At 49.7% G+C, this 20392-nt stretch overlaps 1 protein-coding gene across 3 annotated transcripts; it reads right to left on the bottom strand.

Moving 5' to 3' along the window:
- Nucleotides 1–213: 213 nt before the first annotated feature.
- On the bottom strand, nucleotides 214–20322 carry TCN2 (transcobalamin 2). 3 transcript variants are annotated; one of them, XM_047762479.1, is made up of 12 exons: nucleotides 20172–20287; nucleotides 14815–14854; nucleotides 13356–13546; nucleotides 12836–13053; nucleotides 10244–10436; nucleotides 9368–9537; nucleotides 8208–8360; nucleotides 6967–7139; nucleotides 6644–6830; nucleotides 4927–5098; nucleotides 3316–3431; nucleotides 214–779 (listed from the first exon to the last, which is right to left on the bottom strand). In XM_047762479.1, exons 4-12 carry the CDS (start codon nucleotides 12897–12899, stop codon nucleotides 718–720), a joined length of 1290 nt encoding a protein of 429 aa, XP_047618435.1. In that variant the 5' UTR covers nucleotides 12900–13053; nucleotides 13356–13546; nucleotides 14815–14854; nucleotides 20172–20287; the 3' UTR covers nucleotides 214–717. The 3 variants fall into 3 exon arrangements, with proteins under 3 accessions (XP_047618435.1, XP_047618434.1, XP_047618436.1); XM_047762478.1 differs by lacking the exon at nucleotides 14815–14854 and having other exon boundaries at nucleotides 20172–20322; XM_047762480.1 differs by lacking the exons at nucleotides 12836–13053; nucleotides 14815–14854.
- Nucleotides 20323–20392: the final 70 nt, after the last annotated feature.

Here is a 20392-nt window from a genome sequence, read left to right as displayed (position 1 = left end):
GAAATATCAACAACCTCAGAGTTGTGCAAGAAAGTGTCTATCAGGTACACACTCCCCAAACAGTAATCGCATCATGATGGCCAGCACCAGTCCCCCAGCACTCAGCAGAATGCTCACACATCCTCTTCCTCTGCCGCTCCCCGGGGGGTGTCTCCCCCTTCCCTGTTCCAGCCCCTGCACTGGCCCCAAGCATGAGGCCTCAGGACACTGGGGCACGTGCACAATCAATTCTTTAATTATTTTGGAGGTGCAGTGAGAGCGGGCCTGCAGAGCTCTTGCCAGCTGCTACCTCACGGCTGGCTCTGGGGCCGCAGCCCTGCCTGAGTGAAGAGCTGGGGTCAGGCCATGGAGCTCTCCTTGCAAGACCCCAATCCTGGAGCCAGCGGTACTCACAACACCAACATCCGGCGGCCTTCTTGAGCCAAGGAGTCAACAGAGATGTTCATGACCCCCTCTAGCCCACATTCAGCCTTCATGGGATACCTGTAGGGCCAGGTACGGCCAGGCCCAGGCAGTCAGACCTCCTGGAGAAGGTGCTGGGCTCCCTGCTCCAGGGTGAGCAGTGGCTTAGGACCCCCACAGGGGTGGTAACTGGGGTGATCCAGGGACAAGTGCACAGGAGGAGGCAGCAGTGTCAGCATGTGCCTGTTACAGGGATGTCTGGAGAGAGAAGCCCAGGAAGTGTGGGAGGCAGTTAGGGTGGGTGAGCCCAAGGGGCTACCAGCGAACCAGCCTCAGCTCGATGGTTTCTCCATCTCTGGGTCTGTAGTCAGCAATACCTGCAGAAACAGGTTGAGCAGGGAGATTAACAGGGTGGAGTGTCCCACCCCCCAACCTCCCTTTTGGACCCCTTCTCTGAGGCCAGGGTCTGTAAGATCTGCTCAGGACTTGGTGGTAGGAAACTGGGGGCTGTTCAGAGCCAGTCTAGAGACTGAACTCAGTTGTGACCTCAGGGTCACTGAGACTCAGCTCATTTTGCAGTGGGGGAGCCCCCAGAACGTGTGGGAGGGTATGGCACTGTGACAACTGACAGGTGGGGTCGCTGTCTATACAGTCACCCCCAAAGGACCATTAGGAAGAGGAACCTGCTCAGTGTGGTCCCTTCACTTACTAGGGACAACCCAGGCTCCAGCACGACTCCTGGGCTCAAGACCCAGCTGTGCACACTAGGGATGTGACTTTGGGCAGGTTATTTAACCATCCTTCTGAAATGAGGATGATAATGATGTCAACAACCGGTCCCTTCTTTTCTCCACAGGAGAGGGCTTCCTCCTGGACTCAGGGGCTGAAGGGATGGGCAGCAGAGACACAACTGCCCACATCTGCCTCCTGGCTGAGTCCATCAGCCTCTCCCCTCAGCTGTGCCCACTGTCCAGGCTTCATTGGCAATAGAGGCCAGATCTAGACTCTCCCTCTGTCACTGCTTGGTTTTATTTCTCAATTTGTTCAGAAGCCAGGCAGGGAAAGAAAGTGCTTTTTTTTTTTTTTTTTTTTTGAGCTCCCTTAGGAAGTCCAATCTTCTGTAAAGCACTTGGCTCAATGTCTGGCGCATGGCAAGTGCCCAACAGAAGTTCCAGGTAGCAGGAGCAGGGACAGATGACCCTTAAGTGTCTGTATGGTGACTGGGCTGATGCTTGGGGATGCTTGTGACAGCTTAGGGTATGAGTTAGAAATGGAGACACCCTAAAGTTCCAGCAGAAGTTGCTAAGCTGCGGTCCACCCACCCGACTCCACCCCGGGGCTGGGCCCTGACTGGCCTAAGCCAGCCCTGCCACGGTCCCTTCGCTCTATCAATGATGGGCGCGGAACTTGGGCCATCTCCTTGCAATAGGATTCTGCCTTTCAGAAGCTAAGAGACATTTGCTGGGGGATTCAGAGACAAATTTCCTCAGTCATAAAAGGGAGCAGCCCTGGGAAGACACAGAAGGGCCTCTCAGGAGGAAGAATCCAGCAAAGAGAGGTAAAGTGAGGCTGGGGCTGGAATCCTTGCTCCTGATGGAATCTGGTCATGTGAGCCAATGGATGAGCCAATGGATGTCACATTGTGGAAGCTAGTTTGTATTACATTTCTGTTACTTGCAGCCCAAAACACCCTAGTGGATGATATATTCTATGTAGTTATTATAAAGAAAGGGGAAGACCTACCTACACTGACATAGAAAGACATCTGCAATATGTTAAGAATGAAAAAAATAAATTGCCAAACAACAGCTGTACCATCTGATATGCCAGCCAATAACCATACATGGCTATGGAGCACTTAAAAAGTACCCCCCAAAAAAACAAACCATGGGAGTTCCTGTCATGGCTCAGTGGTTAACGAATCCGACTAAGAACCATGAGGTTGCGGGTTCGATCCCTGGCCTTGCTCAGTGGGTTAAGGACCCGGCGTTGCTGTGAGCTGTGGTGTAGGTTGCAGACGCAGCTCGGATCCCGCATTGCTGTGGCTCTGGTATAGGTTGGTGGCTACAGCTCCGATTGGACCCCTGGCCTGAGAACCTCCATATGCCGCAGAAGCAGCCCAAGAAATGGCAAAAAGACAAAAAAAAAAAAAAACCATGCAAAAATATGTCATTAATAATTCTGCATTGATTACAACTTGGAATGATATTTTTTTGGTGAACTGTGTTAAATAAGATATATACATACATATATATGTATATACCATGATATATTATTACTGTTAGTTTCACCAACTCTAAAATTTAGAATTACACATGTAACTCATATTTTATTTCTATCAGCACAGCTAAAGAGCACGGCTTCATTTTTATTAAAAAACAGGTTTCCTGACCCCCTTGCTGTACAGTGGGAAAATAAAAAAATTATTTAAAAAAATTATTAATAAAAAAAAACAGGTTTTACATTTTAAAAATTATATGGAAGGAAATACACCAAAAGTTATTTCTCAGTAGTGAATTATGGGCAAATTTAATTTTCTTCTTTTTTGCCTATCTGATTTCCCTGAGTCGCCACAGTAACATACATAAAAATTCTGGGGAGTTCCCTGGTGGTCTAGTGATTAGGACTTGGCGCTTTCACCACTGCTTTTCAGGTTCAATCCCTGGTTTGGGAACTGAGATTCCCACATCAAGCTGCTGCACACCGCAGCCAAAAAAACAAAAACAAGAACAAAAACTTACAAATACAGTTGAATAGCTGAATATATTATATGCAATCTTGAGCATCAATGATTATAGGAGGCTGAGGCCCAGGAAGGTTCAAAGGAAAGCTGGGGTGTGTTGATGAAGCCTCAGTCCTGGGACAGGGCTGGGCTGGAGAACATGTCTCCAGGGGGCTGACCATCAGACTCACCTTGCAGCAGGGGGATGTTGGGGGCTCGGAGGAGCTGCCAGTACTCAGGTCCCTCAGCTTTTTTCCCCATCACAGAGGTCAGGTAGGGGCCTGACAAGGAGGCCTGTGTTCCATACCTACCAAAGGGACAGGGGAGGAAGAAGAAAGGTGACTTTTGCTCCCCTCTACCCAAGGGCAGAAGTAGAACCACCTGCACAAGAAAAGTCCTGCTCTCACCCTCACGGCAGTGCTGGCCAAACCCTTCCTGGGCAACCTCGCCTCCACATATCCTCTCCAGCCCACTCAGGGGATGTCATCCCCTCTCTGGAGGTGAGAACCAGAAGCTGCCAAAGCCCAACAAGTGAGGGTGAGACCATCATGAGGGAGAAGCAGGAGCAGCGAGACGGAGCTCTGCAGAGACACCTAGTGGTGGCTCTGGTTCCAGAAGTTTCCACATGCCCTGCAGACTACTGGGAAGAGGAATGAGGTCAGCTTGGTAGCAAGTGGAGTGTGGGGCCAGGAAAGAGTCTACAAGCCACAGCTGCCCATACAAACTCAGCCTGATGGGAGCTCAAATCCAGGGAGTGCTGAGAGCGCCGGGCTCACCCGCACAGGCCAAGGAGTACACCTGCTCCTCAGCACAGTCCTTATATGAATGTTACTGGTTTCACAGTTTTCTTTGTATTTAATTTGCAGAGCTATTTAGGATTTATAGCTGTCTAGAGTCAGAAAGAGAAAGGTTTTAAATAATAGTAAACATATTAGTACACACTTAAGTTATATTGTGACAAAAATAACTTAATCTGGGGTCTGGGAGGATTTTTGCCCTTTAAAGGAGTCTTTGCATATCTATGGCCTGAAATTCCCTGCCCCAGATGACCCCAAGGTGCCAGCAGTGGGCCCTCCCTAACAGCAGGATGCTGTCCTTTGGGAACTCCAGCTGGGGACAGAAATGTCCCTTTTAAGGCCTGTGCTCCTGGACCTTCTTTCTGGAAAAGAAGTCTGGGATCTGGATGACCCAGGGGAAAGCTCTTGTTCACTGGGCCAGACTCCCCACTGGTAAACAGTCCTATCTTATTTAGGCACAGATATGGCTGGACACAGATCAGTGCTCCGGAAAAGCTCATCCTCACACTAAAGCAAGTTTAAGGCCACTGTCCCTCCACATTCTGCATAGGGCTTGCCCGGGTAATTAACTTAGCACAGGGATTAGACCAGGATCATTTGATAATAAAAATTCTTATCTCTATGATTCTAACCCGTATTGAGAGCTGACTTAAGTATGAGACCTTGCACACAAAAATCAGGTACTTAGTCTTTTTTGTGCATTAATTTCCAGACTCCTGCATCAGCCCCTGGGGGAAGGGGTGGGGAGCATAACTGCTGTCCTCACTGAGAGACAGATCAGTAACTGGTCTGGTCCCCAGTTGGAGAGCAGCAGAGCTGGGATTCCAATGCAGAAGGTCTGCCTGCTCTCCTAATGATGATACCTGCTTCCACCACCACCAAGAGAGGTGCAAGTCAGGGGTAGAGAAGCTAGAAGCAGAGCCTGGGTTTCTCCTGAAGGAACCCTCCCTCCATCCCATTTCCGCTGTCCCATTTCCGCTGAGGGCTGGGAGGTGGGGGTCTCACCTGAATCTTCCGTGCTCCTGGGCCTTCTTCAGGACATCTTCCAAGGAGGAGCCATCAAGGACAGAGATGGAGTGTTTGTATGGAGGAAAGATGCTGGGGACCTTCAGTGTGACATGGATGACCTCTGGGACTTGTGTCTGTGAAGGAGTCTCCTTAACTGTTTCCAATATGACTGCCAGGGAGAGGAGAAGGGGCAGCTGGTCTGAGGGCAGGGGACCAGGCACTGTTCCTCCTTTCTTCCCTGGAAGGCACTGCAGCCCACTGGGACCTCCTCCTTCCCCTGGGGCCCACCTCGGTCAAGGCCACCACCACCTGGCAGCCAAAACCTGGCTGCCTCTCCATCCCTCAGCTCCCACATCCCCCGGCTCCCAAAGTCAAGCCCCTTACTGGCTTCCAGTCTCCACCATCCCACTGACCTTCCACACAGCACCCAGGGGGCTCTTTCTAGAACATATATTTGTTCATGTTACCCCATTACCTCCAAGTCTCCCCTCCTTTTCTTTTTCCTTTCTTTTTAGGGCCACTCCTACGGCATATAGAAGTTCCCAAGCTAGGGGTCAAATCAGAGCTGCAGCTGCCGGCCTACACCATAGCCCCAGCAAAGCCAGGGCCAAGCAGCATCTCAAACCTATACCACAGCTTCTACACCACAATGATGGATCTTTAACCCACTGAGTGGGGCCAGGGATCGAACCCACATCCTCATGGATACTAGTCCGGTTTATTACCACTGAGCCACAAAGGGAACTTCCTTTTTTTCCTTTTTGAGGCTGCACCTGCAGCATATGAAAGTTCCCAGGCTAGTGGTCAAATCAGAGCTGCAGCTGCAGGCCTATGCCGCAACTTGCAGCAACATCAGATCCTTAACCCACTGAGCGAGACCAGGAATTGAACCTGCATCCTCACAGAGAACTATGTCAGGAACTTAACCCATTGAGCCACAATGGGAATGCCCTCCCCTCCTTTTCATTCTCCCTGATCCAGTCTTTAGTAAGACCCTTTCCCCAAATTGCAGTCTTGTCCTTGCTGCCCCCTCTGCTCTGCCCTTCTTTCTCTCTTTCCCCTGGCAAATCTCATGCACCAACTCCAGTCCCTCTCCCAGATGAAGCCCTGATCCAAGCAGCTAACTGGGACTCATTACATGTCAGAGCTCTAAGTGTGTCTCTCCCCACTAGTTCATGAAGCAAATACCTCTGTTCTGGGGATCACACAAGGGGCTGGAGACGCATGGCCTGCCCAGAGCTCATCATTTGGTGTCTCCCTTCTGACACTGTGAGCTTCTAGAATCTATGACTGCATCTTAGCTGCCAGTGAGGCCTACACACACCTGCAGACTCCCCCCCCCCCTTTTTTTTGGTCTTTTTGCCTTTTCTGGGGCCACTCCCCATGGCATATGGAAGTTCCCAGGCTAGGGGTCGAATCGGAGCTGTGGTTTCCAGCCTACGCCAAAGCCACAGCAACGCAGAATCCGAGCTGTGTCTGCAACCTACACCACAGCTCATGGCAACGCAGGATCCTTAACCCACTGAGCAAGGCCAGGGATTGAACCCACAACCTCATGGTTCCTAGTCAGTTCCGTTAACCACTGAGCCACGATGGGAACTCCTGCAGACCCCTTTTGACTCAGCAAATCAAGATCGAGCAACCTCCCCTCACTGGGATGGGCAGACTTCAACACAGACTGAAAGGAGGGGACTTCTAGGAAAGGCTTGGCTACCTTTTGGTGCCTGGCAGTTTGGTGAGATGAGAGCCACATAACTCTTCTGGTTCAGGACAGGCAGAAGCTGAGAAATCACGAGAGGATTCTGGAAGGCCTTGTGCTGTAGGCTGTCCAACAGAGCAGCCTTTGCCTTGAGGCATGCTGTGCCCTGCTTCTCCGTGGGCTTGAGGGAGGTCATCAGGAACTGGTGACAGAATGGAGAAAAGAGGGAGGAGGTGGGCAGCCAGCCAGGAGGAGCCAGGCCTTCCAGCCCCTGACCAGTTTCCTCCCACCAGCCCCGGGTGGGGGTGGGGGGCACACAGTCCAAGGCTCTTTCCCACCTGCAGAGCCAGAGGGGTGCTGTAGACATTCCCAAAGTGGCCCTCTGGGGTCTGGGCCCTAAGGATCCTCTCTTGCACTCTCTGGATGGCCAGGGCAATCCGGTCTCTCTGATTGAGGTTGAGGTTGGATACCTCCAGACAGGAGAAGGCCAAGCCTGCCATGGCTGTTGTGTCTGCAGGGGACAGGGCCAAGTGGGGTCAGCCCAGGCAGGACCCTGGGGCAATGGGCAGCCACGGGAGGGCTGGAAGAAGGAGGGCAAGATGGTCAGAGCAGCATTCTAGAAAGTTTCCATCAGCTAGGGGGACCAACTCAACCCAGTTTGCCCAGTTTCTGGGATGGCAAACTGGGATGGTTAGTCACTGTATCCCTATCTGCTGCTTGGGGGTTAGACATTGGGAAGAGACACTGGGTGGGGGATTGGGGTGGGGGGCAAGAGGACTTTGGCCTACACCATTCATTTCCAAACCTGCCTGTGCTTCGGAATCATCGGGCGAGTTCGAAAGGGGCAGATGTCTGGATCCACCCCCAGGTGGTCTGGTTTAATAGGCCCAGGGAGCTGCTTGGGCCCTGGGAGGGTGGGGTTAAGCTCCCCATTCCGAGGTGATTTAATGTGTCTGTTGTGGGTTTTCTATGAGCCTCTGAGGCAGAACAAGCTTCCTATTGGCAGAGGGCCTGCTGCCTTCTCTCTGGGCACCTACTCTCCCCTCAACCTATGCCATCCTACTGCACCCTATGTAAGGCACACAAACTCACAGAACATAGCCAGGACTAGAGACCTTGAAATCAGGAGGATTAAAAAAAAGGGCACTGAAGACCAGAGGTCACTCGGTGAGAGGGTCACTCGGTGAGGAAGCAGATCAAGAACCCAGGTCTCAGCCTTCCCAGCTCATCTGATGAGAACATCACAGCTGCGTATCCCGAACTTTCTCCATGCCAGGCACCATGCTATGCCCTTTACTTATAAGGCATCTTTTACTGAGATATTATGAGGGGTTATTCTACCAGGGAGGCTGAACCACAGAGGCCAGATGATTTGTCCATGGTGACCTGCAGTAAGTGTGCAATAGAGGGTGGGGTCAGGATCCCAGCCCAGCTCCAACGCTGGCTCACAGCCACTGCACCACATAAGCCCTCACCACTACACTCCTAATGACTTGATAGGAGGGGTCTCAAGGAAAGGTGAGCGTGGGGTGGCAGCTGGAGGAGCGCCAGCCTGGCCCTCAGGGCCTGTCCCACTCACCCACAGAGAGGTCAGGATGCTGTTCATGTTCTATGGCGTACAGGAGCTTGCCCACCACGCTGTCATGGACCCGCTTCCGGTGGAGACACAGGGCCAGGATGCTCAGGCCATACTGGTAGTAGCTGGTGTGGGGGTGGCCCTTGTGATTGTGCCCTGGGAGGGAGAAAACCACAGGGAGGGGGCATCACACTGGGCCTAAGAGGGGACCTCTGTGTCCCCTCCCAACAACCAGCCCTGACAGCTTGGGACCCCACTGCCTGCACTTCCTGACACCCTCCCTTGGGTCATGGGATCCTTCTTTCCTTCATTCCCTTGAGCCATACTTATTGAGGCCCCACTAAGTATCAGGTGCTGTGCTCGGAGGTATGGACAGTGATGGCAGGACAGGCACAGTGCAGCCAGAGCCTCCAAAAACAACACAACCCAAGCTCACAAGACCATGATTATAATGGAACTGTGGACAGAGGCCCAAGGGGCCAAATAACAGAAGTCTTTGAGTAGCTAGGGAATCAAGCAGGTTTCTCTGAGGCAGTGATGCTAAGGAAAGAAGGCGAGGAAGAGCTGCTAAAGGTGAAGAAAGGGAAGGAAACCTTCCAGATGGTGGGAACATAGGTCAAGGCCTTAGTTTGTGAACTGAGACAAGACCGATGTGGCCAGAACCACAGGGCAGGCCAGTGGGGGGACTGAAGGGTGGATGGGCAGAGTCTGGAGAGGAGAAAAGGGCAGACAGGCTGGGCCTGAGGGCTGTGAACACAACAGAGAGGAGCTCCTTGAGGGTTTAAGTAGCACTAACAAGATCAGATTTATACTTAAAATGCTCACTCAGTGTGTGCTAGATTGAGTCAGAAGGCAGGTAAATTAGTGGAGAGGCTGAGGAGCGAGTGGTAAGGAGGGTGTGCACTTGTCCCAAAGGTGGATAATCAGGTCAATCTTGGTGGATGAGCAGCAGGACTCGCCAATGGAGTGCATGTGGGATACAGGAAAGGCTTGATCGAGGATGGCTACCGACTCAGGCCCAAGCCTCTAGGGGGACATAGAGACAGGCAGAATGGAGGGTGGGAAAGAGACCTGGGGAGAAAACCTGAAGTTGTGATGTAGCTGCTTCACTGGACAATGCTGTCTGATGAGCCCTCCCCTGGCAGACGGTGCCTTCTCCTCACCAATAGCCCTCTTCTCAGTCTCCAGGAACCCCTTCAGCTGTGAGACCAGCCTGTCCCCCTTGCGGCTTCCAACAAACTCGCAATTGGCCCGAAGAGCGAGCAGGTAGAGGGCCAGCTGGCCCATGGAGGGCTTGGCCTCTGAATCACTCTTGTCATTGCTGGAGGCAGACCTAGGATAAAGCCAGTTAACAACACTTCCATGAGAAAGTACCACCCTGATAATCCTCCACCAACATTACAAAGTGGAAAAAGTCCTAGCAGCTGGAGAGGTTTATAAGACTTGCTCAAAGCAGATGTACTCAGCTAGGTAAGTTGTATGCCAGGCATATTCCATAAAGCTGAAAAGTTAAACTCAAGGACAAACTCTGAGGACTCTTGCATCCAAAGGACATGTATGTGCCCCACCATTTTGGTCAAATTCACCCATATTCTCCCCTTTCTTTCCTTTCCCTGCCTTGCATCCACCTCTCAAGAGGGAGTCCAAGCAGGAGATGCTCCATGGTGGTCCTGACCCTTCACCTCTCATTCAAACTCCCACACTGGACCTCAGACCAGGCACTGCCTTACTGCCCCCTGGAAAGGGAACACAGATAGTCAGGTGCTGCTGCTGGGCTCGGTATGAAAGAGTGCAGTCATGAATTAGTGATGTCTGCCTCAGGTACAGGTGGGTACAGTAGCTGCACAAAGGTCCTGGATTGGCATCTCCAATCTAGTCACACTAACCCCATCCTACAGATGGAGAAAGGACCAGAGGAGATGAAACTTGCCCTAAGGTCTCCCAACAAAATAGTGATGGACCCAAACTGGAGCGCAGGTCTCCAGTCTCTTAGAATGTGGAGCACAACATGGGGAAAGAAGAAGAGAGAGCAGCCAGACCTCAGGAGGCTCTGCTGGTAGCTGAGCTTGAGGCTGTGCAGGTAGTGGGCCTCCTTGGGCCCGGCCTGCAGGCCAGAGAGGCGCAGGCCCACGTAGATACTGGGGTTCAGCTGCTCCAGGGAGAGCCGGTCCATCCAGGGCAAGAGGCGCTGGCCCAACCTCTCCACCAGGTCGCTGTCCACCTTTGCTATTTCTAAGGAAAGAGAACAGACCAAGTGAGGTCGCAGGTCCAGGCCCCCTTACCAGGCTCTTTCCCAGGGAATAAACATCTCCACCCTACTGCCACCAGGCACACACCCTGTTCATATGGGGGAGTCTGGCTGTAATGAGAGGTAGTGGGTACAGGGGGAAAGCCAGAGTCCTGAAGTGGGCCAGGAGGGGTGGCAGGCCCAGGGCAAAGGAAGCTGGTGCCAGGTAACCACTCTGCCCCGCTTGCCTTGGTCCTCGCCCCAGCCCTGTGATGCAGGGACTGTCCTCATTGCTTTGCATAAAGGAGGAGGCAGAAACTCAAAGTTGTGTGCGTGTTCCACCCATTTACAAAAATTCCCACCGAGAACAGGTGACAGATCCAATTTTAAAACACGCCAGCCCACCCACTAGCCACCAGGACTGCCTGGTGAATCACCTCAGTTTAGGCAAAAAGGACCTGAGACTGTGAGGTGAATTGTTACAAAAGCCATCATTGCTTGCAACCATTTATCTGTGTGACTGGAGCTTTCCACCCTCAGGGAGGGAACCTGAGCTGAGTGAGTGGCCTTGGAGGCAATTCAGACTTTTCCTCATTTAAGCCTCCCTATTACTGCAGGGCCTCAGCTGCCACCACTGGGCCGCATCCCAGGAAGCTGGACAAGCCGCCCCTCCCAGGGGACAGAGCAAAGGAACTTGGAGCAAGGGTTGCTTCTCTTTTCCTTTCTCTTCTCAGTGCCTTTCTGTGTGTCTGCCTCCATTTCTATAACAATTTCCCTCTCTCTCCATGAATCTATCTCATTCTCTCCATCTCCCAGCCTGTCTCTCTGCTTATCTATCCCTCCACCATTCTCTTTTACTCTCCCTTTTCTTCAAACTGATGAAGGAGCCCCTGCCTGGGCTCTGACCTCCAGCAAGTGAGTCAGCCCTGCGATTAAAGTTCATAAGAGGAGCTGGCGCTGTAAAGAGAGGCAGACAAACACAATTCAGACTCCTGAGCAGGAAGGAGCCAGGCAGATTCACCCGGAGCAATAAAAGTGGCCCTGTGTGAGCTCCTTCTCCTCAGCACCTCCTGCTCTCTGGGCCACCCAGTGCCACCGGCTGAGGCCTGGCTTTGGCAATGGAAAGCGCACATGAGCCCACCCTGCCACCAGCACTAGTGCAACATCCTTGTGAATTTTACAGCCACTCAGGGCTTGAAGTCAGTAAAGCAGAAGGAGGGCAGGACAGCACTCTTAGCCCATTTTACCAGGGGGTGAATGAAACTGGGGTTGACTAAATGGCCCAGCAGCAGCAGGCTGTACCCCCAAACCCGATCTAGGACTCTTGCGGGGTTGGGCTTATAGACCAACTGTTGAAAGGTTCACACCCGCTGAGGGTCCTAGGCCTCCCCTGAGACTGTCTGGACAGGGACCAAGAACCAAGGGCTGAGGGGTCTGGTTGCACTTGTAGAACACAGGTGGGTGGTTCCTGGTGCTGGGGAGGACCCTGACCTGGAATCCTGAGAACTGAGTCCTGCAAAGCCCTGGAAAGCTGGGGTGCCTGGCCCCTTTGACCCTTGACTGCTTCATCGGCCATCTGGACCTGACTAAACCTGCTCTCAGTTTCTCCAAGGATCATAAGAGTTCCTCTGGTGGGCACAGAGCGTGATGCTGTGGGCAGAGTAAAAGGAGGAAAGAATAGAGGGCCCAGTATGCAGATGCCTCCCTTCCTGCCTCTGCTTCCAGCAGGGGCCAGTGTAAGCGTGCCTGTGCGCTCAAACTCCCAGACGGGTCCCAAGAGGCCCCTCAGGGCACTGGGAGCAGACAGGTCTCAGTGTGTAGAATGTAAAGCAAATGCCTGCCTGTGTCTCCCACCAGGGTCTCCATACGCTCACCTCTCTCTGCCTGGGGTGCCCACCCCCTTGCTCGCTCCTTTTCTTCCTTAGAGTCTCAGTTCCCATGCCCATCCTCTCTCCCTGAACCAGCGGCCCCTCCATGTCTTGGGCTTCGTCACTCAGCACAGCCCTCGAGTACAGCACTGACCTGCCTCTTGACTTCTGTCCCCTTCACTAGAACGGAAGCTCTAGGAGGGCAGGGGTGGGACCTGTCTCACACTTTGTTCTCTCCCCAAAGCCTAACACCAGACCTGGCACAGAGAAGGCACAATCAATGTGCTGAATGAATAAAAGAACAGATGACTGAAGTAATGGAAGCGACTTTGGTCCGGAGTCAGACGTGCAATTAATCTCAATACAATGTGCTAAACACTGAGCTCCAGCTAAGTCCAAATTCAGAGCCCAGAGGGGCAGCTCAGCAGTCCCCCGTCAACACCTGAGCCTCAGTTTCCCCAGCTATATAATGAGGGGCTTGGACAAAATGGTCTTCCCTCCTAAGGACCCAGGATGAAAGAGGTACAGTTACTCACCGCAGGTCCAGGCAAGAGCTCCCAGGCCCCCCAGCAGGAGGAGAAGGGCCCCAAGGCACCCCATGGCAGGAGCAGGGGTGAGCAGCAGGCAGGGAGTGGGGCAGACTCCTAGGACTGGCCTTGCAGAGGCTCTCCTGACCAAAGCCAGTCACTGCTCTGAAAGAGGCAGCTTCCTGTCACTGATTAATCCCTCCACGCCCGGCGGCTGCGGCACACTCCTAAGTCAGCAGAGAGAAAGGGGAAAAGGTCTGCAGCTGAAAGGAAAGGAAGGCCAAAGAACAAAGGAAGGAAGGGCAGGGCAGAGCTGGCCTTCCTGGAGGTAGGGGACAAGAGGAGGGGGAGGGCAGGCAGGGATGGTGAGAGACATAGAGAGGCCAGCCACATTCTGTCCCCACTGCCCCAAGGGTCCTGGACCAGCAGAGAAGGTCTGACTTCTGATATGCCCAAGTCTGTCCAACAATGCCTGTCCCATTCCCCCTTAGCAATTCCAGCGGTGGATGGGCAGGGCTGGGGTGCCTACCTGTACCCCTCCCAGAAGGAGCCCCTGAAAGTGCCCACCCTGGCCTGGGACAGGGACGGGACTTGGAGCTGCAGTGGTCACATGAGCGACTGCTGAAGTCAGCTGTTTTCTGCCCGCCTGCCCAGAGGCAGGGAGCTGGACCGAATTAGACAGGCCCGGTTTTCTCAACCAGTCAGAAAGCTGGGAGCCTCCTGGAGACAAAACAGAGCAATTTAAGGAACAAGATTTAATCATTTGACACACAAAACCATGGTTGGCAGGGTCACCTATCAGGACTAGGAAAGTAAACTTAAAAAAAAAAAATCTCTGCAAGGACAGAGAACAAAGGATTCCCCAACTGCCTAGCTCCACAGCAGAACCTTATGTCCAAGAGTCAGCTCTGGAGGCACTGTGTGACATCAGCCAGGTGACTCAACCTCTCTGAGTTTGAAATAGTTTCTCCCGTGTTCGATGAAAAGGCTGGACAAGATTATTCTAATGTAATGCTCACTTCTAAAAAAAAAAAAATGCTCACTTCTAGCTCAACTTGAGATGTTAGGACCTTAAAACCTCTCTAAAAATTTCTAAATAAAAATTTTATTACACTAAAAAATGATACAAATGAACTAATTTCTAAAACAGAAACAGACTCACAGACTTCAAAAACAAACTTGTGGGGAGTTAGTTCCCTGGTGGTCTAGTGGTTAGGATTCAGGGCTTTCACTTCAGATTCAATCCCTGGTCTGGGAACTGAGGTCCCACATCAAGCCACTGCATGCTGGCTTGATGTGGGACCTCAGAGAATAAAATCAAAAAACAAATTTACAGTTACCAAAGGGGAAAGGTAGGGGGAGGGATAAATTAGGGGGGTAGGATTAACATACACACACTACTATATATAAAATAGTAATCAACAACAAAGAAGTCAGACAGATGGTCAAAAAGCACATGAAAAGATGCTCAACATCACAAATTATTAGAGAAATGCAAATCAAAGCTACAATGAGTTATCACCTCATACCAGCGAGAATGGCCATCATCGAAAAGTCTATAAACAATAAATGTTGGAGAGGCTGTGGAGAAAAGGGAACCCTCCTACACTGTCCTACACAGTTGGTGGGACTGTAAACTGGTATAACCACTATAGAGATCAGAATGGAGGTTCTTTAAAAAACTAAATATAGAACTCAGCCATAAAAAGAATGAAATAATGCCATTTGCAGCAACATGCATGAACATAGAGATTATCATATTAAGTGAAGTAAACCAGACAAAGACGAACATCATACAGTATCACTTGCATGTGGAATCAAATAAAAATGATACAGAAAATTTATTTATAAAACAAAAACAAACTCAAAGATTTCTAAATTAAATTTAGAATTGCCAAAGGGGAAACCATGGTGGGGGGGGGATAAATTGGGAGGATGGGATTAACATATATACACCACTATGTACAAAATAGATAACAAGGACCTACCGTATAGCGCAAGGAGGTTTACTCAGTGTTCTGTAATAACCTATGGAGGGGGGGAGAATGGCTATATGTATATGTATAACTGATCCACTTTGCTGTAAACATGATGCTAATATAACATGGTAAATCAACTATACCCCGAGAAAAAAAATTTTTTTTTTTGTCTTTTTGCCATTTCTTGGGCCTTTCCCGTGGCATGTGGAGATTCCCAGGCTAGGGGTCTAATAGGAGCTATAGCTGCCGGCCTACACCACAGCCACAGCAACGCGGGATCCGAGCCGAGTCTGCGACCTACACCACAGCACACAGCAACACCGGATCGGTAACCCACTGAGCAAGGGCAGGTATCGAACCCACAACCTCATGGTTCCTAGTCGGATTCGTTAACCACTGCGCCACGACGGGAACTCCCTGACAAAATGTTTTAAAAACAGATACATCCTTTCCCTCACTGAGTTTACAGTGTAATGAGGGAGAACCACAGAAAAACTAAAAACATTATAAACCAATTATACTCCAATATAAAAAAATTAAATAAATGAATGAAATAAATATATAAAATGCAAATGTATATTGGAGACATTGCACTTTCAGTTCCAGACCATGGCAATCAAGCAAATATCCCAATAAAATGAATACTGCCATAAAAAAATTTTTATTGCAATCATTTTATAACAAATTGCCACAGTTCATTCTTTCAAGATGATCTAGTTTTGTGCCTGACTTATCACAAGCCAATCTTTTGACATAACTAAATACAGAGAAGTGCATCTGTTTACAGAAGTACTTTATAAAATTAGACTGTCGAGTGCAAGAAGGCTGAGTATGGCCCAGCAGGATGACATTGTGGGAAAGGAGGGAGTCCAGCTGAGGCCCAGCTTCTTCCATGGATCCTCAGGTTCAGATCTCCTGGGGGGCCTTGGAAACTTATGGGCAATGGAGCTGCCTTGGTCTGGGACAGGACTGTGCCTGCCCCCTAGTCCTCTGCCTATGGTGGGTGGCAATGATTCTGTTTCCTACCATCCCCAGGATGGCAGTCCCTGATGAGAAGCAGCTTCCTTGGTAGGGTCACCTCTGATCCCTAAGGATTCAAAGGTACTGCAGTGACCAGTGGGGAGAAGACATGTTTTCCACAGCTATTAGAAACAGAGTGAGTGATCAGGGGTGGAGCTGCACTGTTTTAGGTAATGGGTTAGGGGAAGTAAAAGAAAAATGGCTAAATCATTTGGTTCAGGACTTCTATTTGGGGGTCTATGGCTGGGAAAGTAAAGGTTAGCTTGGCATGAGCAGGTAAAAGTTCCTCTGTTCATGCATCAGGACAGGCACAGATAAAGCCAGTGGCAATGTAAACAGGAAACACTATTTCTCCCAAGGTCATCTTACAGTTATGAAGTGTCCCAGTAACCATGTTGTTTGAGTGGCTGTTTTTTTTTTTTTTTTACTGGGATTCCTTTTTCCCTCTAATATAACAAACTATCAGAAATTTGCTGTTTGAAATCATGTTAGTAAGAAAGAAACATTCCTGGAGTTCCCACTGAAGCTCAGCAATAATGAACCTGACTAGTATTCATGAGGACACAGTTTCCATCCCTGGCCTCACTCAGTAGGTTAAGGATCATGGCGTTGCCATGAGCTGTGGTGTAGGTTGAAGACACAGCTCAGATCCTGCATTGCTGTGGCTGTGGTGTAGGCCAGCAGCTACAGCTCCAATTGTACCCCTAGCCTGGGAACTTCAATATGCTGTAGGTGCGGCCCTAAAAAGAAAGAAAAAAAAAAAAAGGAAAAGAAAGAATAGGAAGAGAGGAAGGGAGGACAGGGGAAAGAAACAAACATTCCTGGAAGAGCCAAGTCACTTTGACACAGAGAAGCAGCTCTGGCACGGAATGTCTGGACTCAACATTCCATGTCTATCTCAACTTTGTAGTTTTACAAGGAAACAGGATATTTGCTGTCCAAACCTGAAGGTGACCTTTCTCATGCATCCCTGTGTTGTGTTGAGCCTATACATAATACTGCTTGGTTTTACATCTCACCAAACTTCATCTATATGATGTAGTAATCCTGACTTTTCCTGGGTCAGACCCTCACAGTTCCTCTCCCTCACTGCAGTGGGTCAACTAAGCTGACTAAAGATTTATTCCTGGGAGTTCCTGCTGTGGCACAGCAGAAATGAACCCAACTAGTATCCATGAGGCAGAGGGTTCAATCCCTGGCCTCACTGAGTTGGTCAGGATCAAGGATCTGGCATTGCTGTGAGTTGTGAGGTAGGTCACAGACACAGGTCAGATGCCCCATTGCTGTGGCTGTGGTATAGGCTGGCAGCTGTAGCTCTGATTCGTCCCCTAGCCTGGGAACTCCCATATGCCATGGGTGTGGCCCTAAAAAGCAAAAAAAAAAAAAAAGATTTATTCCTCGTGGTGTTACGATGATTGGGCTAGGACACAACCTAACAAAGAATCCAACAGGGGAAAAAAATTATATGCATGAATGAGAATATATTGTATAATGCAGGGAATATAGCTAATATTTTACAAGAACTATAAATGGAAAATAACCTTTAACAGTTATGAATCATGGAGTTCCCTGGTGGTCTAGAACTTAAGGATCTGGCATTATCACTGCTGTGGCTCAGGTTGTTGCTGTGGCACAGGTTCAACCCCTGGCCCAGAAACTTCTACTGCCAAAAGCACAGCAAAAAAAAAAAAAAACCTATGAATCACTATGCTGTACACCTAAAACTCCCATAATATTGTATATCAACTATACTTCAATTTTCAAAAAACAACAGTGAAGGGGAAAAAAATCGCATGCACGAAGGTGGCATGTGAAGGATGAATATAACAAATACAACTGTGTGGATGTATATGGAATATCCATTTTCTTAATTAAAAATGTAGGCATTCCCACTGTGACACAGTGGGTAAGGATCTAGTGTTGCCACAGCTGTGGCAAAGGTTGCAGCTGCAGCTTGGATTTGATCCCTAGCCCGGGAACTTCTCTATGCCATGGGTGAGGCCAAATAAAATAAAATAAAATATTTAAATTGCCAACTGCTATAAGCAGTCGGTCTTGTTCACATTTTACAAATGAGGAAGAGAAGTACTGCGAGGTAAAGTGGCTTGCCTATAGCTTGGAAGTAAAGCCAGGTGTGTCTGCCTGCAGAGCCTGGGCTCTTTACCATGATGGTGATGGAGGTTCACAAAGCGTTCCAGGAGTGGATGGCTCTAATGGCTAAAAATCTCTTCCCATTATAAAGCTAAAATGTGCTTCACATGTTTCTAGAGTCACACACCAGTTTCCACAGGACAGAAAGAAGGGAACTAACTGTTGGTGTTGGGTGCCCAGCTCTGTCCACAACTCATTAGGCAGTGACGTGATTTCAACAGTGGGCTCTGTAACGAGGCTGCCTAGTGAAAGTCCATTTTCCACCACTTAGCAGCTGAGTGACCTTGGGATGAGTCCCTTCCCTTCCCAGAGCCTCAGTTTCCTCATCTGTAAAATCTAGTACCTATTTTGAACTCCAGACCCAATGTACAATTGCTTTTCTAGACACCTCCATCTGTGTCTTTCCACTGACCCCCCTCGAAATCAATGTGAGCAAAACAGGCCCTTCCTGTGTAGACCAGCTACATGATTTGCAAGTGCAGGGTGCCTTGTTAAAATATTGTTAAGAATCAGTGTTGGCTCAAGCACAGGGCCATGGCCACTGCCAGGATCACACACCCATGACAGTGGCCTTGCTCCTGTGTTCCTTTGATTAACGAGCCACTACTGTCCTCTCAGGTCCATCCTCCTCCTACACAGTCACACCCTACATGCTCCCAAATGCCCCAAACTTTTGCCTCTGGCCTGGACAGTCTTTCTCCTTTCTCTTTGCCAGCCCCATTCCTTTTGTTCTCAGATCCTTTCTGAAACACACCTTAGTCTTTTGCTGTGAGAACCACATGACCCTGCTTTTCCTCACACCGCTCTGTCAAGTTCCTTCAAAGTCTTTGCCAGCTCACCTTCCCCTACCTATTTTTCATTATATTTCATTTTTCGTTGTTTGTAGAGTCACTAGGCTTTTTTTCTTTTCTTTTCTTTTTTTGGCCACCCTTTGGTTTGTGGAGTTCCCGGCCAGGGATCAGTGATCCAAGCTGCAGTTGAGGCCTACGCTGCAACTGCAGCGACTCGGAAGCCTCAACCCACCATGACGGGCTGGGGATCAAACCTGCATTCCAGCCTCCCAATGCGCCAGAGGGAACTCTGAATCACTAAGTTTTTATTTTAGCTATCATGGAAAGTACATAATAAAACACACATTTTTCAAAACAAGTATTGGTCAGTGCTTGATATCTGTATTTACCTCTAAAGGGTGAGTTAATGACCATGACTTTAGGTCAGGTCACATTCACAAGGGCCTCAAATTTTTATTTTTTTATTTTTTGCATTTTAGGGCTGCATGTGCTGCATATGGAAGTTCCCCGGCTGGGGAAAGAATCGAGCCACATCTGCCCGCCTACACCACAGCCACAGCAATGCAGGATCCGAGCCGGGTCTGCGACCTACACCACAGCATGCCGCAATGCTGGATCCCTGACCCACTGATCGAGTCCAGGGATGGAAACCGCATCCTCATGGATACTACTAGGATTCGTTTCGCTGCGCCACAATGGGAACTCTTCAAATTTAAAATTTTGAGGCAATCTCCAAATGGAATTTAGCGGCCTGAAGGAAGAAAACATCTAACTTTGCAAATTTCATCTACTCCCCAGACCACATCACACTCGTGTGAATATTTGTATAAATCTTGTAATTACCCTTTGAAGAACACAATACGGAATTTGTATATACATATTAAAAACTAAAACAGGAGTTCCCGTCGTGGCGCAGTGGTTAACAAATCCGACTAGGAACCATGAGGTTGCGGGTTCGGTCCCTGCCCTTGCTCAGTGGGTTAACGATCCGGCGTTGCCGTGAGCTGTGGTGTAGGTCAAAGACGCGGCTCGGATCCCGCGTTGCTGTGGCTCTGGCGTAGGCCGGTGGCTACAGCTCCGATTCAACCCCTAGCCTGGGAACCTCCATATGCCGCGGGAGCGGCCCAAGAAATAGCAACAACAACAACAAAAAAAGACGAAAGATTAAAAAAAAAAAAAACTAAAACATGTTAAATGTACATTTAAAACATAGCACCATTTCCATAACTGTGCTTTCGTCATTTTTCAACTCTCTCCTAAGGCTCAGAAAGTTTAAGTGGCCTCTTGGGTCTCTCTACCTCTGAAAGGAAAAAGTTTGCTTTTGCTTTATTTATACCGATAATAGCGAACTAACCAAAGGAAAAAACCAATGGCCACAGGAGAAGCGAAAGTCGCTCCACTTACCTCCGTGGTGGCTTCTCAGGCAAGACAAGTTTCGACGCCTACTGTTACTATGACAACGCAATTCTTGCCGCGGCTCCCAGAAGAGAGACTCCCCTCTGCATCCCAGAAGGCGCTGCGCTGCCTCTAGGCCTTCCACCGCCTTCCATCCCAAAATGCAACGGGGCTGAAACGGCAAGCGTTCGTCATCAGGATGACTATAGAAATGCCTGAATATCCGCCTT

This window comes from Phacochoerus africanus, chromosome 15 (assembly GCF_016906955.1).
Source record: "Phacochoerus africanus isolate WHEZ1 chromosome 15, ROS_Pafr_v1, whole genome shotgun sequence".
In the NCBI taxonomy this organism is placed as follows: Eukaryota; Metazoa; Chordata; class Mammalia; order Artiodactyla; family Suidae; genus Phacochoerus; species Phacochoerus africanus.
The sequence above is the reverse complement of the archived record's forward strand: the minus strand, read 5'-3'. Positions and strand labels throughout refer to the sequence as shown.

What these genes read in the sequence shown, in the direction of transcription:
- TCN2 (XM_047762478.1), bottom strand. Translation starts at nt 12,899, where the DNA reads ATGGGGTGCCTTGGGGCCCTTCTCCTCCTGCTGGGGGGCCTGGGAGCT. An exon ending in GCATCCTGACCTCTCTGTGG is followed by an intron (nt 7,140 to 8,207) that starts GTGAGTGGGACA and finishes TGTCCCCTGCAG; the next exon opens with ACACAACAGCCATGGCAGGC. An exon ending in CAACATCCCCCTGCTGCAAG is followed by an intron (nt 780 to 3,315) that starts GTGAGTCTGATG and finishes CTGTTTCTGCAG; the next exon opens with GTATTGCTGACTACAGACCC.